Source organism: Peromyscus maniculatus, chromosome 7 (assembly GCF_049852395.1).
Source record: "Peromyscus maniculatus bairdii isolate BWxNUB_F1_BW_parent chromosome 7, HU_Pman_BW_mat_3.1, whole genome shotgun sequence".
In the NCBI taxonomy this organism is placed as follows: Eukaryota; Metazoa; Chordata; class Mammalia; order Rodentia; family Cricetidae; genus Peromyscus; species Peromyscus maniculatus.
The window spans coordinates 12,533,827-12,551,377 of NC_134858.1; the positions used below are offsets into that span (position 1 = coordinate 12,533,827).

The 17,551-nt window shown below is 43.7% G+C and overlaps 1 protein-coding gene across 6 annotated transcripts in view; it reads right to left on the reverse strand.

Annotated features, from left to right (window-relative positions):
• Fat3 (FAT atypical cadherin 3) overlaps positions 1-17,551 on the reverse strand; it is a 599,580-nt gene that overhangs the window by 117,960 nt on the left and 464,069 nt on the right. For 4 of the 6 annotated variants that reach the window (XM_042280463.2, XM_076575707.1, XM_016008860.3 and 1 more), the window contains exons 5-7: positions 5,878-6,192; positions 4,592-4,802; positions 4,080-4,148 (exon numbers count right to left, since the gene is read on the reverse strand). In XM_042280463.2, the coding sequence (XP_042136397.1) occupies positions 4,080-4,148; positions 4,592-4,802; positions 5,878-6,192 (595 nt within the window). The remainder of the gene's footprint in view (positions 1-4,079; positions 4,149-4,591; positions 4,803-5,877; positions 6,193-17,551) is intronic. The other 2 variants (XM_006990546.4, XM_016008861.3) reach the window with 1 other exon arrangement.

The window sequence follows — 17,551 nt, forward strand, 5'->3', positions numbered from 1 at the left end:
AAAACCTTCTAGAATTCAGTCCAAGGTTCCTTTTCTTAAAATAATTAAAATGTGAAGTATTTTTAGACTTTTTATTACTTTTCTAAAATGTCCTCAGATAAGATTCCATAAATGAGATGGTTGCTACAGAGAAAATTGAGTCCTGTTTGTGATCAAGTTTGAGCATGAAGGCAGGATAGGAGAAATGAAGTGTTTGATGTCTGTTGACCAGCTGAGCAGGATTTACTCTGATGGGGGAGCAGGTGAGTTAGAAATAGATGTGGCTTCTCTGAAGACAGGCTGGATGAGAGTTACATGATGGAAAGATGTGGCTGCCAGGTCAGGGTAGAACCAGAGGTGCCCAAGCTCTGCAGCGTGTCCAACCTCGTGTGGCTGAGGATAGCAGTGAGTACAGACACAAAAATCAGAGACTTATTTAAAATTCAAGATTTCTTCTCGTCACCATTTAAAAAAGTAATTGCGTAGTTCTCAAGCATGAACTTTGTGGATTATAGTATGCGTCAATTTCGGAAGGTTGGACACACCTGGCAGAGGACGAAACTACTGCTGGGGCTGTCAGGGAGTGTGGCTTTGCCTGCTTGACCCAGACCCAAACCATCTGCGGCGGCCCAGGAGACAAGGCTACAAAGGACAGGTGAGAGTCGAGATGGCACCAGTCAATGACTCCAAGTCACAGAGATCTACAGCCACCTGAGCACCAAGGTAACCTCTGTCTATCAACACAGAAAGATGGCCCAGAGGCCAGCACAGAGCGTTGGCCATCAGAGATTTGTGTTAATAGGGCCTTTCTCCTTCCTGACATTGGGTGGGGCAAATCAGGGTGGTTCATGAGCTTCCTATTTGCAAGGTAAAGCACCTTTCTACCTGATTCACGTAAAAGTGAAACACTGGAAATCAGCATGCCTCAGTTCTCAATACAGAGTTGTTAATGACGGTGGCCTTTACAATTCAAATATTTGCCATCAGGATGAGATTCTGGGGCTGAGCTGAGAACCAGATTGCCTGCACATTGGAGGGTGTGTAAATCAGGAATGGCTGAGGGAAATCGGAGCCTCCTGAGAAGTGTGAAGATACATGACAGAGCCACAAAGGATTGTGGGTTATTTTTGTTCCCTTCATTTTCTTTCTCTTTTAACAAGGAGAGGAAGCATGCTGTGTGTTGGGCTGTTTAAATCCTCAACAGCTGAACTTTATTATGTTGCCTTTTAATTACAGATTTCTTAGCTTGGTTATAAGTAGGGCTTGTTTTTGGGAGCTGAAGAGAGTCTCTTTGGAGTCAAGACAACGCAAGTGTCTGGGCTTGGGAACAAAATGTTGCTCACATGGGGTTTCTACAACTTCATGTTCTGATAGGTGGTAAGGAAATTCAGTTAAAATCAGAGTCATGTAAGTTTGCAAATGTGCAAGTGGAAGCAGGCTGTCACGGGTTTAAAACTTTAGTATCCTTTTTTTTTTTTTTTTTTCCTGGAATGAGGATTCACTGGGCTGAGCAGTTTAAAGCTGCACATGCCAGATCCCTGGGCCTCTCATTGTGTTCTTGTCTGGATGCACTAGGTCTCTGGTAGAAACACGGGTTGGTTTATTCTTCACAAGAGTTACTTGGACAAACCCTGATAGGACCTGAGGCTTCATTTCAGATCCATGCTGATCTTGTCTACCTCGTGCTTATTCTTTGTATCTCTGTAGAGGTCATAGATGAGGATTAAGTGCTAAGGAGCATTGCCCACTCTTGGTCCCTCTCTTCTAGTTTGATCAAAGATGGTGCTTAGGCAAGGAGGAAGGGAGATAAATAAGCAAGAAGTTTTGACAGTGAGGACGAAACACCCGAAGATGCTGAAGCAAATGCGGGGCTTTAGAAGAAGGAAGATGTAGCACACTGGGTAAAATACGACTCTGGCTGATGAGCTGCATTTTCAGAAAGGGGATTTGGTAGAGGAGAGCATCTCTGCTGAAAACCGCCAGCACCTGAGGAAAGGATTTGACGTTCTACAGTGAAGTAAGAAGTTGGCATCTCAGGACCTTGTTGACTAGCTTTGGGGATGGAAGTACAATCATGATCTGTTTGGGCAGGCGGCCCAGTAAGTTCAATTTGTAGAAGAAGCTTGACAAACTGTTACCAGATTTACAGAGAAATATCTGCGATGGAGAAGTCAAGGGTACAGTCCTGGGAGTCTTCAGTGAAAAAACTACTCTCTTATTCATGCAGTAAAATGGATGAGGAGGGAATCTATGGAGAAGAGCAGTGCTTAGAAACCAAAGATAAAGAGACACGAAAACTAAGGCCATGCTTTGCATATTATTCCTGGATTATATTTGCATGCCAGGAAGTGTGTTCTCTATAAACTCCTCTTTATCCTTGGACTAGTGAGGCTATTCTGACTGGTGTACAATGGAATGTCACACTGACCCTGGGCAGGGCCAGGAGTCCACAGAAGGGTTAACATGGTTGCCCGAGGTATCACCAGCAGTTTCTGTATTCTTCACTCACTCTGAGGGTGAAGAATGGAGATGGGATAAGCAGAAATGAAAATATACAGTAGTACTGATAGCATAGTGTGAAAAGCCTATGAGCAACCTTACATGCAGTACTCCTAGCAGCACGCTAACCTACATACTTGTGGAGATGCTGAAGAACTGCAAACTGGCCTAAGTAATTGGCCTCAGGTGACGGACCACACTGAGTATCTAAGGAAGGAATGCTAGTGAGATTTACCATTTATGGGCAGCCTGGGCTAAGTGGGTAGAGGTAGGATGCTCATGCAAGGGACAGGAAGCACTGTTATGCAATAGAGAGGCTTGCAAACTGAGTTGGTGAAGGAATGACCAAAGGTGTCCAGGCAGGCAAAAGACAATTGCCTGGTGACATGTGCAATGCTTCCTTGCATCGAGACAGAAGAAACTGTACCATACAATAGCTGAACAAGCAGAAAACTACTGAGATGGTGATGAGACATTTCTCATGGGGTCAGAAGGTGTTCCATCTCAAATATGTTGGCAGAGATGAAGAAGGAATTGAAAGGATGGTCATATGAAAAGATGGCGAGATTAATGTCAATTAAGTAAAACAAAGATGCCCTATGTTTTGCAAAATAAGATGCAGAAGGCAAGCCTTTATGTGTTGGGAGTTCAGAGGACTCTTTGAGGTTTGACTGGGAGACATAGAACATTCTTTTCCTATGCTTCATTAAACCAGATGTGGAACCTCCTAAATGCTTTCCCAGACCCAGCTGTTCTGGAGGAGTAGCAGGTTCCTGCCCATACTGTCCAGGCAACATGAGGAAAGAAACGATTCTCCTACATCACTGCTCTTTTGGCTACTCCACTGCTCACGGAGAATCGTGGGAAGTGGGCTCTGGCTCAGGCCTGATGGGCCCTGGCAGGCACACTCGCCAGCCCCTCTCTCTGACAGCAGCCCGTTTGATTTCCCTGTCCCACGCACACTTCCTCTCCAGCGCTCTCCCTGCAGGTCTGTGGAAAGGCTGTTTCGCCCTTTTCCTTTTGCAGCCTGGCGTGCTTGCTTGCTTTCTTTCAAGGAATTTAAAGGTTGGCTCCCAAGGTCTGCCCTGCCTGCTTCCTTCCATCTGCTTTCTCTCTTCAGGGCGAGTGGAGGCTTACTGGCTACACATGCACATCTAGGTTCTATTTCCTGCCCTTCCTCTTGTGGACAGCAGCCAGGGGACTCTCCTGGTGGGGTTTTTTGGTCTGTGAATGCCACTACTGCTGAAAAATAGAGAGGCGGGAATACATTTTCATTTGTTTTTCAATTGGAAAATTCCCAGTTAAATAAACTAACCTACAAAAAGATAAAAACAAAACAACAAAAAGCCCACATACCTCAAAAGCAATGGGAGAAAATCAAAACAATACCCCCCCAAACCCAAAACCCATTTAATCTCAAACAAAGAAGTCATTGGATACGAGTAATGAGAGAGCTGTTAGAGGCATGTATGAAATCTGTGGGCTGCATTTCAGTCTGTCACAGGCAGTTATGAAAGATGTAATTCAATTTGTTTAAAAAAAAAACGTAAAAGGCAGATTGGATAGCTGTATTTTAGCAAATGTGTTTGCACTAAGGGTACCTTCTGTTGAACAGTTCTGCCCACAAGCTGTCTGTAGAATATAGAACATCTCTCGAGCATGCTTGCCACCTTGAAGCAGGGCAGTCGGGAGCAGAAAAAAAAAAGAACAGAATGCAGAAAAAAAGGTGAAGAAAAAGAGAGAAATGAAGGACAGCAAGTCTAGTACCATCAATACATTTAGAAATGAGATTAGCCAAGTGTGACAATAGAATTAAAATGACACACAGAAAGACATTAAGTTTGCAGTAAATAACATACTATGGAAAAATCCAGCCAGAGAGCACTTTCTGTTCAGCTTAGCTACAGAATTGGAACGAAAGCACAGGTCGGTTATTCATTTTACTGGCTCTTTTGCATTCCAGCACTAATTTTAATCTTAGGCTTAATTGCTAGTTTTTAAATTTTTTCTTTTGCATTTTAAATTACTTTAAAATTTATTTGTTTGTTTGTTTGGCTAGTTCCTTCAAACACTTAAGTCCATTTCCTGACATGCTCTAGAGACTTCAACTTACCAACAATGTCAAACCACAGAGGGGTGTTGGCTGGCTGCACAGACACCACCCCTACGATCTCTGTGACTTTGTCACTTTCCATGACTGTGAAGTTGTAAAACGGTTCATCGAATGTCAGTGGTATAGGTGAAGGTGGGGGCTTCTTAATCCATTCAATATGGAGGCGGGCCGTGGAGGACTTCTGTGGTCGGCCATTGTCCACAGCCTTGATCTGCTCACACATGGAGGGAACACAGAAGATGACTTAGTGTTCCCAGTCTGTGGAACTTTAACTCTTTCACTCACACAGTACTGAGCTAAAAGACCATTTTCTGCACAGTGTCACAAGAAGAAGAGCGGTATCCTGTTGAGGGGATTCTGGAATGCGAGTAGATGACCTGTTTGGGAACAGGGCTCACAGAACATCTGTCATAAGCCAACTTTTAAGATGTGAAACTATGAAAAATAAATGTTGTACTTACAATTTATTGTATCTCAGGGGCAAGAATGATAGTTTATGTGAATAAAAATAGCTGATTTGATTTATCATAGCATGACTCTGAACTTTACCTCTAGTGAGAGTCGAAGGGAAATTGAGTACACTGTGAGTCCCTATTTGTGTGTTAGGATGTATGAGCATGTGTGTACATTCATGTGAGTATGTATATGTATGTGAGGGTATGCATGTGTGACTATGTAAGTATATGTGTGCATATGTATATGAACATGAGTATAATTTTGTGCACATGCACTGTACATGCATATGAGTGTGTGCATGCATATGTATGTATGCATGTGTGATATACACATGTGTGCATAAGTGTGTACAACATGTAGGAATATACATGCACATGTGTGGGAATGTGTACAAATGTGTATGCATTTGTATGACCATATGCATGTGTGCACATGTGTGTGAGTATATGTATGTCTGTGTCTGTGTGTGAGTGTGAGCATATGATGCCTGTGTGTATGTATCACAGCTTCTTCTGCTTTACTCTAGATACATACTGTCCTTTATGTACAGTACCTTGAAAATGATTTAGGGACCAAGATGTGTGGTTGGGAGTCTAGGCCCCAGCAGGCCATGGAATTGGGAAAGGTTCACTGATAGGATGCAACAAAGGTACCTGATTATTTAGAACATCACCCAGAAAGGTAAGAGTTCTCGCCTGTAATTGGCCCCCAGAAAGCAGCTTTTCATAGCTACCTCAGCACTCTCCACATTACAGATTCATTGATCAAGGAAGTAGGCACGAAGAAGAGGGCTCACCAGGTGGGGGTGATGCTCTGGAATTCAATCTTACCGTCAGGATGTCATAACTTCCTGCTGTGAATTGCTTTCTGGAAGAGACCATGCCAGTTTTAGGGTCAATAAAGAACTTTCCATCATCATTCCCATCCACAATACTGTAGGAGATTTCTGCATTGGGGCCTTCATCTCGGTCAAATGCAAAAGCCCTGTAAATAGGCTCTCCCCTCTTCTTGCGGTCACGTTCTGGAAGCTTGATCTGGTAGACCTTCTCAGGGAACTGGGGCTTGTTGTCATTTTCATCCAGAACCTGAACTACCACCCAAATGGTGGACTGTTTTGGAGAAGAACCACCATCTGTCACTGTCACCTGAGTTTTGAAAAAGAAAGGATGATGCAATCAGAAAATATGCACACTGTCACCTACTTGTCCCAGCTCATCCCACAAATGTCCCATTTATACACTGGGCCATCTCAGCTCTTCTGAGTACTATTATTTATATAGGATAGACAACTTTTTCATAGTTAACCCGTAAGAGAGTGAAGGCCTCCAAACTAGCAGTGAAAGTCATTGCTGGAGGGAGAGTAGCAAAGCAGAGCAGTTCATAGCTGGTTTCTGCTGCTGAGTCATATGCTGTACACTAGGGACTTTAAAAGGCAGAATTTATTTGAGTCTGGAGCCTGGGGGAAAAGGCTAATCCACGCTCTGAAGTCTTCTGAATAAGCATTCTAATAACTTAATCAGTTCACAAAGCCCCTTTTTGTGATGCCATCACCCTGGGCTCTTCAGTTCTACATAGGAACTCAGTGGAGGCATCACAACGAGAAGGCCACAGCAAGGACTTATTGTTGAGTACAGCAGAGAAGAAGTAGAATTGACTTTGCAAAACCCCTAGTTTGTGTAGTCCAAGATGTCTTCCCAACAGACACAAAATATATTATATAATCATTATTATACATTGACCCATGAGGGTTTCATCCAATGTACAGATAAGGCTTTCACCATCTAATTCTGCTCTTCTTCTTTTTTTCCCATCATGCTGTGAGCTGAATTGTTTCCCCCTCAAAACTCATGTGTTGAAGCCCTACTCCTACTTGAGCCTCTAATGCAGATGAGATCTTCAAGAAAAGGGGTTAAAAGGTTGAATGAGATCATAAAGGTGCTGACCTATCTGGATTCTTTCTGAAAGATGGTGCCTGATGCCCCTGTCTCTCTCTGCCATATAAGCACACAGCGAGAAGGTACAAGCCAAGAGGAGCCCTCCACCAGAAATAAAACCATGCCGGAAGTTGACCTGGGATGTCCCAGTCTCCATGTCTTAATGTTTGTCTCATCCTCAAATTCTGGTTCCCAATATAACACTATTAGCAGGTGGGTTTTTAAAGTGGGGTTAATCGTGAAAGCTTCATGGGACTCTGTGCTTGTGTGATCAAGTTTACATGGAAAAATACCTTAGAGTGGAAATTTGTGAACAAAACCTTTGCTCAATCACAGTTTAGAGGCTGGGAAGTCCACAGCCAAGGTCCCAGGAGAGTCAGTGTCTGTGAAGGCCTCCTTACAGACAGAGCGTTGTAGATATGCCTTCTGATGACAGAAGGGCACAGACAAAGCCTCATTAACCTTTTTAAAACAAGGACACTAATTCCATTATGATCTAACTATAGTTAATTGCCCTGCCTGCTGATACTGTTGAACTGGGCATTAAAACTTTGAGAAGACAAATATTCAGACCAGAACATGCAGAGTAGGGAGACCGACATCCGATTCTCACTTCTGGTGAAGGCTCTTCCTGGTTTGCGGACCCAGCTTCCTACCATCTGCTCATATGACAGAGAAAGATGGAAACGTCTGGTGTCTTTTCTTTACATTGTTATGGAGCAAAAAGAAAAGCATCAGATAGTTGGTTTGTACTATAATGATACATAATTTATAATTCACAGAGCATATTTTAAGTGCACTTGACAGTTAGGACAACTTGACAGGAATAATGGAGGAAAAGATCAAAATTATTGGATAATAGATTAAAGTTTCTTTTTCAAATGGAATTGTAATATAGTTTAGCTTCTTTTACAAGCTGCCTAGTAGGTTAGCTTTAATAGACTTGAGATACATTTCTATCAGAGTTCTTGCTTTTGTTGAAAAACTAAATCAATGCAGTTTTCTTCCAATGTTACATTTTCTGTTGGTTTATTGTGCTTTGCAAAAGTGCCACTGAGACCAGATGTGTACCCAGGCTGGCAGTAGATGCTTGGGCTATTTCCTGGGCTCCTGAGTTCTGAAGAGACATGTTTTGTCCTGCTCATTGCTGAGATTATACTACAGGTGAGTTATGTTGACCAGGATTGATTTCTTGGCTGTTCGGTCTCTCTGCCTCTTCCCTGCTTGAACAGTTTTTCCAAGTCATGGCAGCTCTCACTGTTTTCCCTGTGCCTCAACCCCCCTCTTCCCTGGCTATCAGTATGTACCCTGCAAAGGACTCTGAGGCCAGGTAGCTGAGGAAAGAGACCCTGATCACTGGCATATTGTACCACTTAAAAAACAGCTCATGTACAGAGCAGGCAAACTTACAAGCCTAGGGCCTTAGAGTGTGTCTGCTGGTGTGTGGAAGCACACTTATTATATTGGCTCAGAAACATGCTCTCGGGGTACACCAATGGGGGTGCAGCGCCCTGTGACCACCTTCCACATGCTCTCACCTCCTTACCCACCAATTCAATTGCTGCTTCTTCACTGGTATTCTCTAGTGTGTATCTATTATCCCCGTTTGCTAAAACACCATGGCCAGTTACTAGAGATTCGTGTGCTAGACTCCTTGTGTGTGTTTCCCAAAATTCAGAAATAAAAAGTATGACTTCAGACTTCCTTCTTCTGTATCCATGTTCACAGTGACACTAGGGTCTTGGGAGTGTACCTAGAGTCTCCCTTGTCTAGCCATCCACATCATTTCAGACATGGCCCCTGTGTGCTACTTCCAGGCCACGGCCCCCTGCTAGCCTGTCCTAGGATGGGCCTCATCCCCTCTTCCTTGGTAGATTACTGCAGCTCCCTAGCCTCTGAGGAGTCAGTTTTCCTGTGTTGTAGAATGCCATTTCTTTTTTAAAAGGCTGATCACGCCCCTGACCTGCATGGCATTTTTCAGGATTTCCTGGAGGATAACAACCTTGACTGTTGTCACAAACTGACCTTTCACCTCTAAGTTTCAGGACATAGAGAGCTTGGTTGTTCCATGTGTCCTTAACATTAACACCCCAAAAACTATCTTCACCCAATGCTCCTGTCATTATACCTGATTTGTTTTAGGGAGCCATACCTCCTCCTCCAGACCTATGGGCATGCCCTTTGAGTTTCCTGGCACTATCACCTCATTGCATGCACAGAGCCAGAAAACAGTAGTCATCCTGCATTGCAAGTGTCTGTCCACAAGTTGGTCTCCATTCAATCCTCTCCACTGTGGATACCTTGAGGTCAAGGGCTGCTGATTGACAACAACCATGCTCTGGCACCTGATTCAGCTCCAAGTAACACTCAAGTGTCATCAGAATTAGTTTACATACATGCTTCTTTATGACAACAAATGAAAAGAGCATTCTGAAATGGAGGAATCTCTGAGAACAAACAAATTCCCCCCCCCCCCAACCCAGTGCTTTATGGTAGAACCGGGATGAGCCATGCACTCTGGAGTTTGTTCCCTTCCCACTTCTGGGAGCACTGCCAGCTCAGGATCAAATGACTTTTGGCCAGTCTGAAAATGATGCTTCCCTTGTGGATATTCATCTGCAATCTACTGAAATGACTTGCTCATGTATTCAATTCTTTTGATATCCTGTGAGCTACCAGAGGCTGGGACTTAGGCCTCCTTTTCAACTTCTTCTGGAACCTAGGTTTTCTCAGTGGTTGCTGTAGTATGTTACCTAACTTAACTTATAGTTCTCATGACTGTTTCTCTAAATACCCTTCTCTCCATTGTTATGTTCCTCCCTAAAGTGGGGGTCACCAGTGACTCCCATCCTCAGACCCTAGTACTCCAAGCTGCCTATTCTGCTTTGGATGTAGAGTGTCACCCCAAAGAACTCATGCATTGAGTTCTTAAGTCTCTAGATGGCAGCACCGTATTAAGAGGTTCTGGTAATGTTAGGCAGTTGGGGATTGCTGGTGGAAGTTGATCACTGTGGGCATGTTCTTGGGAGCTATACCTTGTTTTGTACCCCTCTCCATTCCTCTTTCTGCTTCCTGTCTGCCAGGATGTGAGCAGCTTCACACACATGTTCCCATTGCCCATGACCTGTCTGCCATGATGTGAGCGACTTCATCTACATGTTCCCACTGCTATGACTTTTGTTTGTTTCCTTTTTTTTTGTTTCCCCATAGGCTCAGAATTGACAGAGCCAGGGATGGTGGGCTAACATGTCTAAAACCATAAGCCAGAATGAATTCTTCCTTCCTTAAACTATTTCTCTCAGGTGTTTCACCACAGCAGCAACAAGTCTAACTACCACACTGTCCTTGGCCTCAACCCACCCACTGAACTTTGCCAATATGGAAAGAGTAATTGCATTGGAGATCAAAGCCAAATGAACTGAGACAAATTCCCAACAGCTTCTCCTCTGTGTCATTTTCCATTAAGAGTGCCAGGAACCACTGTTGCTCAGGAATGATCCATGTGTACTTGCCACAGCTCTGCTGTGGCCTGACAAGAAAATACTGCTCTGCTAACCCAGGTTTTCTGATCTGCTCTGAAGATCAATAATCAGTAGTCCTGGCAATTAATCAAAAGCTTGAAAGATTAATTTCCTAACAAAGGGGAACACAGAACATTCAGTGCCACTGAGAGGACAGTGAAGGCCATCTCATTTTTCTTTGGAGTCCTCATGGTCCATGAATGCCAACAGATGCAGAGGCAGAAGGCACCAAACATGGCCCACTGGATTCAGGTGACACAATGACAAAAGAAGCATGCCTTTACATCTATTTCTGGAAGATGTGTGAATTTCAGGGGACCACAAAGAAGTGGAGATTAAGAAACCTGGTGTGACACCAGCCAGGGAGAGGCCACATTTCCCTTCACCAAACTTATCTGATATTTATTATGGTTGTCATTCCCTGTCCGACAGAGCATGAAACTATAATGTCCTGAAAGATGAGACCCTGACAATTGTCTAGTGCATTGTCCAGTGATCACAAGAATATCTGAGAACGTATTTATTATTTCTGGGCTGGAGAGTTCAAATTTGAAATTCCTTCCTATGGTCAGCAAACTGACCATAACTAGATATTCCAAGGCCAACATATTTAAAGTTTCACACTCTTCTTTGAAGATTCCATATTAGTCTGCATGTTCTATATTTTCCCTTGACAAAATAAGATGATCTTATTTTGTTTTATGAGCTTATTTGTTACATATCTTTACAAGACATTTAGTACAATATAAGACTTAGAAAGCATGATTCTCATCTATTCTGTTCAAGGATATTTCCTGCCATATAGCACAGCACTATGAAGGTCAGTTTTCATTGTTAACTTGACACAACCTAGAATCACCTGAGAAGAGAGTTTTAATAAGGAATCATCTAGATGAGGTTGGGCTATGGTCATGTCTTGAGGATTGTCGATTGTTAGTTGATATAGGAAGACACAGCCCACTGCAGGCAGCACTATTCCCTAGACAGAGGTCCTGAACCGTATCAGAGAAGAGCAAACAAGCAAGCATGTGGGCATGTGTATACTCATTTCTCTCTGCTCTTGGCTGTAGACATGCACTAAGTTCCTGCTACCTCAACTTCTTTGCTACAATGGATGAGAAGCTGTAATTGTGAACTAAAATAAATTCTTTCTCCCCAAGTTGCTTTTTGTCAGAGCATTTTATCACAGTGTTAGAAATGAAACTAGAATAAATGCCTAGAATATAGTAAGTAGTTAATAAACTTGTGTGGAATAAATGAAAGTTATATCCAGTACTCTTCATGTAGAAACTTTATTTGAGACAAATTGGGGGATAAGCTGTGTAGCTGAAGTTTTCCTGTGTCCCACCTGGCCTGCGATCATGACAAATCTCTCTCACCCACCAGTCCTGCAGCCGCTCAGACCCAAGTAAACACACAGAGGCTTATATTAATTAAAAGTGCTTGGCATTAGCTCAGGCTAACTACTGACTAGCTCTTACATTTAAACTCAGCCCATTTCTGTTCATCTATATGTCACAATGTGTTCCGTGGCTTTACCTGTGTACCATTACATGCTGCCCCCTGGATGGTGGACTGATGTCTCCTGACTCAGTTTTCCCTTCCTAGAATTCTCCTTGTCTGCTTATCCTGCCTATACTTCTTGCCTGGCTGCTGGCCAATCAGTGTTTTATTAAACCAGTGTACAAAAGCATTATCCCACAGCAAAGCTGAGCAACCAACATCCCAAAAGAGAACCAAATCATCAACATGGATTCTTTCTTTCTCTCTTTCTTTCTTCCTTCCTTCCTTCCTTCCTTCCTTCCTTCCTTCCTTCCTTCCTTTCTTTTTTAAATTACACTCATGATATTAATCACATTTGTGGTATTCATAGATTATATTCGCAGTATTCATTCATATATATATATATATATATATATATATATAAAATTTTAAATGTCGAATGTCATTTCTTGAAGGGGGTAGGAGGTCTTAATTACAGGCTTACAGCACAATGGGAGGACCCCGGAGGGCAGAGGTTTGCTACGGATGTTTTACAATCTTGCATCTGAGCTGTTAACGCCCATTATTCAGGATACACAGACAAGGAACTTCCCTTAAGCATTCAGGAGGGTGGAACCTGGCAGGGAATTAGTATTGAGAGGATATCCAGGTCAAGGTCTGCAAGCAAAGCAACAGTTACCCAAAACGGGGGCCAGGGCCCTGCAGGTCCCCCTTTTATTAAAAAAAATGAGCTTCTGACTTGGGTTGTGTGGGACGTCAGCAGGTCACCTTACCTGTCATGGAGACGCCTGCCCAGGCCACACAGGTGCTCTGTCTTAGGTTGGTGAGTGCCCCCCAGGAATTACCTGTCTCTGAATACTCATTATCATACTGGCTCAATTGTGTGTGAGCTGCATGGTTAATTGCTGCCAAAGATCTCAAAGTGGCACTGGGCTTGCAATCTGTGTGTTCGATACAGAAAAGACCAACAGAGTCTTTGTATCTCACAGTATCTCACCCATAGCCAGTAGGCTAAAGGCAACTGAGCCATTCCCTTCCTTAACGAGCCATACTGTATGTTGGAGTCCTTGTAAAATAGTATCCCAAAAACAACTGGAACTTGAGTTTATAAATTTATAATTTTCAAAGCTAATCGAGATGTATATAACTACTGAATTAAATTTATCATACCCAATAGAATGAAAGATTAACTAACTGTAGTAGCTGCTTTTGTTGCCAGGGTCTCCACTGTGCTAGCTGTAGTAAGCAATTATAAAATGGTAATCCCAGAAACAGTAGCAGCAGTGTGTGCCATTGTTATAACAGCAACAGTGGCAGCAGCGATGTCATATTCTCTTCTGGATTGTGTGGACATCCACTGGCATGGATACAACTCCAGGAACACAAACTGCCAAGGCCCGGTTTTCTTGATCCGAGCATGACTTTGGCTGGCAGATCTTCTGGAGAATCCAATCTCATGGCTACTGTTCCTAGGTTAATATTAATGCTTGCCAAAGTTGGCCATATTGGGCTCTCAATCTCCATTGGCATCAGAAGGGTAGATTTTTTTCATGATGACCCATTAGGTCTCTGTCATGTTGGGCTTCAGCAGCAGCCACAGGGTGCGTTCAGTGCTCAGGAATCCAAAGAGGAATCTCACTGTCCTGAGGAAAGACATAAACCAAACTCTGGGGCCACACCAACACTAGATCAGGTCTCCTCCACGTGCTAGTAGAAAGATCCTTCCATCGCTCCAGAGGGTGATTTGCAACAGGAGCCCTCCAGTGCTTATCTGCATCCAATCCTCCAGCAGAATCCACCGACAAACTCTAGCAGAATCCACCGATAAAAAAATTTTTTAAATAAATAAAACAAGGGAAAGAATAGAATGTGAAGAGGAATGATGAGTCCCTAGTTCTCCCTTTTTTTAACTTTAGTAAAATGTTTGTTTGTTTGTTTGTTTAATATTTCAAAAATTTCTATTTTTATTTATTTTTTATTGTTTAAAATTAATTAATTTATTTTTCTATTATCATCTTGATAGAGTATGTATTCTTATATTAATAGTGAGATGTTTCATTGAGGCTTGCTCAGTAATTGAGTAAAACCGAAATTTATTATAAGCCACAGTAGTCCTATGGACCTCCATGCTATATATATAGCCTCCATGGTTCTATGGGTTGTAGTCTGATTGATCTTTATTTTATATCTAGAATCCACTTATGAGTGAGTACATACCATGACTGTCTTTCTGGGTTTGGGTTACCTCACTCAGGATGATTTTTTCTACTTCTATCCATTTGCCTGCATATTTCATGCTTTCATTGTTTTTCTCTGCTGAGTAGTACTCCATTGTGTATATGTACCACATTTTTTTCATCTATTCTTCCATTGACGGGCATCTAGGTTGTTTCCAGGTTCTGGCTATTACAAATAGTGCTGCTATGAACATAGCTGAGCATGTATCTTTATGGTATGAATCAGAATTCCTTGGGTATATGCCCAAGAGTGGGATGGCTGGGTCTTGAGGTAGTTGGATTCCTAATTTTCTGAGAAACCGCCATACTGATTTTCACAGTGGTTGTACAAGCTTGCATTCCCACCAACAGTGGAGGAGTGTTCCCTTTGCTCCACATCCTCTCCAACATTGGTTGTCATTGGTGTTTTTGATCGTAGCCATTCTGACAGGTGTAAGGTGGTATCTCAGAGTCATTTTGATTTGCATTTCTCTGATGATTAAGGATGTTGAGCATTTCTTTAAATGTCTTTCAGCCATTTGTGATTCTTGTTTTGTGAATTCTCTGATTAGCTCTTTAGCCCATTTTTTAATTGGACTGTTTAGTATTTTGATGTCTAGGTTCTTGAGTTCTTCATATACTGTGGAGATCAATCCTCTGTCAGATGTGGGGTTGGTGAAGATCTTTTCCCATTCTGTTGGCTGTCTTTTTGTCTTATTGACTGTGTCTTTTGCCCTGCAAAAGCTTCTCAATTTCAAGAGGTCCCATTTATTAATTGTTGTGCTCAGGGTCTGTGCTGTTGGTGTTTTATTTAGGAAATGGTCTCTTGTGCCAATGCATTCAAGAGTGCTTCCTACTTTCTTTTCTATTAAGTTTAGTGTAACTGGATTTTTGTTCAGGTCTTTGATCCACTTGGACTTGTCAACATGGATTCTTAACACACACATACACACACTACACACACACACACACACATACACACACACACACACACAGGCATGAACACATGCATGCACACACATGCACCTTCTAAACTGCAAGTTTTCCGATTTATATCTGCAGGAACTGAGGCTCAGAAGGCATGTAACTTGTGCGATACCACTCAGCCAGTGTCAGAATGGTGGTCTGTGCTGTGCCTGACAGTTTGGCAGCACAGCCCACCCTCCTCACCTCCCTGTCACAGCCCACCCTCCTCACCTCCCTGTCACAGCCCACCCTCCTCACCTCCCTGTCACAGCCCACCCTCCTCACCTCCCTGTCACAGCCCACCCTCTCCACCTCCCTGTCACAGCCCACCCTCCTCACCTCCCTGTCACAGCCCACCCTCCTCACCTCCCTGTCACAGCCCACCCTCCTCACCTCCCTGTCACAGCCCACCCTCCTCACCTCCCTGTCACAGCCTACCCACCCTCCTCATCTTCCTGTCATAGCCCACCCTCCTCACCTCCCTGTCACAGCCCACCCTCCTCACCTCCCTGTCACAGCCCACCCTCCTCACCTCCCTGTCACAGCCCACCCTCCTCACCTCCCTGTCACAGCCCACCCTCCTCACCTCCCTGTCACAGCCCACCCTCCTCACCTCCCTGTCACAGCCCACCCTCCTCACCTCCCTGTCACAGCCCACCCTCCTCACCTCCCTGTCACAGCCCACCCTTTCACCTCCCTGTCACAGCCCACCCTCCTCACCTCCCTGTCACAGCCCACCCTCCTCACCTCCCTGTCACAGCCTACCCACCCTCCTCACCTTCCTGTCATAGCCCACCCTCCTCACCTCCCTGTCACAGCCCACCCTCCTCACCTCCCTGTCACAGCCCACCCTCCTCACCTCCCTGTCACAGCCCACCCTCGTTTACCTCCCTGCACAGTCCATGGAGTAGCATGTGACCACCATCTGTTTGGAAGTCCCTCCCCATGTGGCTTTGGATCCAACATCCAAGCATTCAGCTGTACATCTAGAATCAAGCCTTCTCCCTTTCTTGATAATTGGGAACATCTTTGACTGTTTCCATTCTCTGGGCACTTTTCCTGTTCTCTTAAACTCTGACACTGGCCACGGGGCATGGGTGCAATGTCTTTCAGTATCCCGAGACAGGAGGCCCAACGTTTTGAGTGCAAATAGATTTCTTCATCCCTCTTTCAGAAAATGTACTCTATCATTCTGGACATAGAATTGGTCTGACTTCAGAGATGAGAGAAGATAAGCAATCCCCGTTTTTCTCTATTATCTCTAGTTTATCAGGAATTCCATTCCACGTTGAAAATTGTAGGCATTATGCTAAATTCTTGGGAAATATGAATTGTGTATCCTTAAACCAGTCACAGAGAAAAAAAATGTGAGTACCATCCCCATGCTGGATGACACAGAATGACACAAAGGCTCCTTCATCCTGGTCTGTGGTTTCTATGCCTTCTCTCTGCCTTATGCTTCCTCTCATCAAAATGCTTGTCCCAGCCCATTGGAATGGCTCCATCTCTTTTGTCTGGACATAGTTCAAATGCAGCCCTTCCCTGGCCTCAGCTTCCCTGTGTAGCATACCCTGGGCAACAATGGCAAGTGTGTGACGTGCATTGTGACTTCTGCATCATTGTGGCTGCCATATCTGGAGGCCACAGTTACCATCAGATGTGATGTGGCCTCAGACATCTCTGAGAGGGAGGCAGGCAGGCAGGCAGCTGTTACTATCACGGATCTGCCACCGTCTGGGCTGAGTCCCTCTCTTTCTTATTCTAGCAATTGTCCTATCTTGACAACTCCCCCTTTCCTTGGCCACCCTTTGTTCTGGCCTCTTGATTGCTATGAGTTGTTTTAGCACCTGCTATTATTCTAAAGAAGACAATTCTTGAAGGAGGGTTACGACTTTGTACACCTTCTCATTATCTGCTCCTGGCCTAGATTGCAGGTTCTGGCCAAGGAGCAAAGGTAAAGATCAAGCCATTTGAACTAAGGGAGGGTGTCTACACACATGCAGCAATTAAGCTCACAGGAGCTGCATCATAGCTATTGAACAGCTGAGTGTGCCTGCGTGATGGACCATTATTCTAGAGTTTCCTATCTGGGAATGGCTGTCCCTGCACACCTAAAGGAGGTGTACAAGTATTGCCATGTTCTTTGAATATCATTTAGGAAGCCCTTTGACAAATTGCTAATATACAAGCTTGTTACCATTCTCTTTGATATGATTACAATTTTAAAATATGCTTAGATGAAACTGTTTAGGTAAACAAAGAGGACAAATGGTTATAGGAGGGGGAATAAAAGTCAAGGAAGGCATGTATAGAGGGGAATGTGTTCAACATACAATATATACCTGTACTGGAAGGCCTTATGTA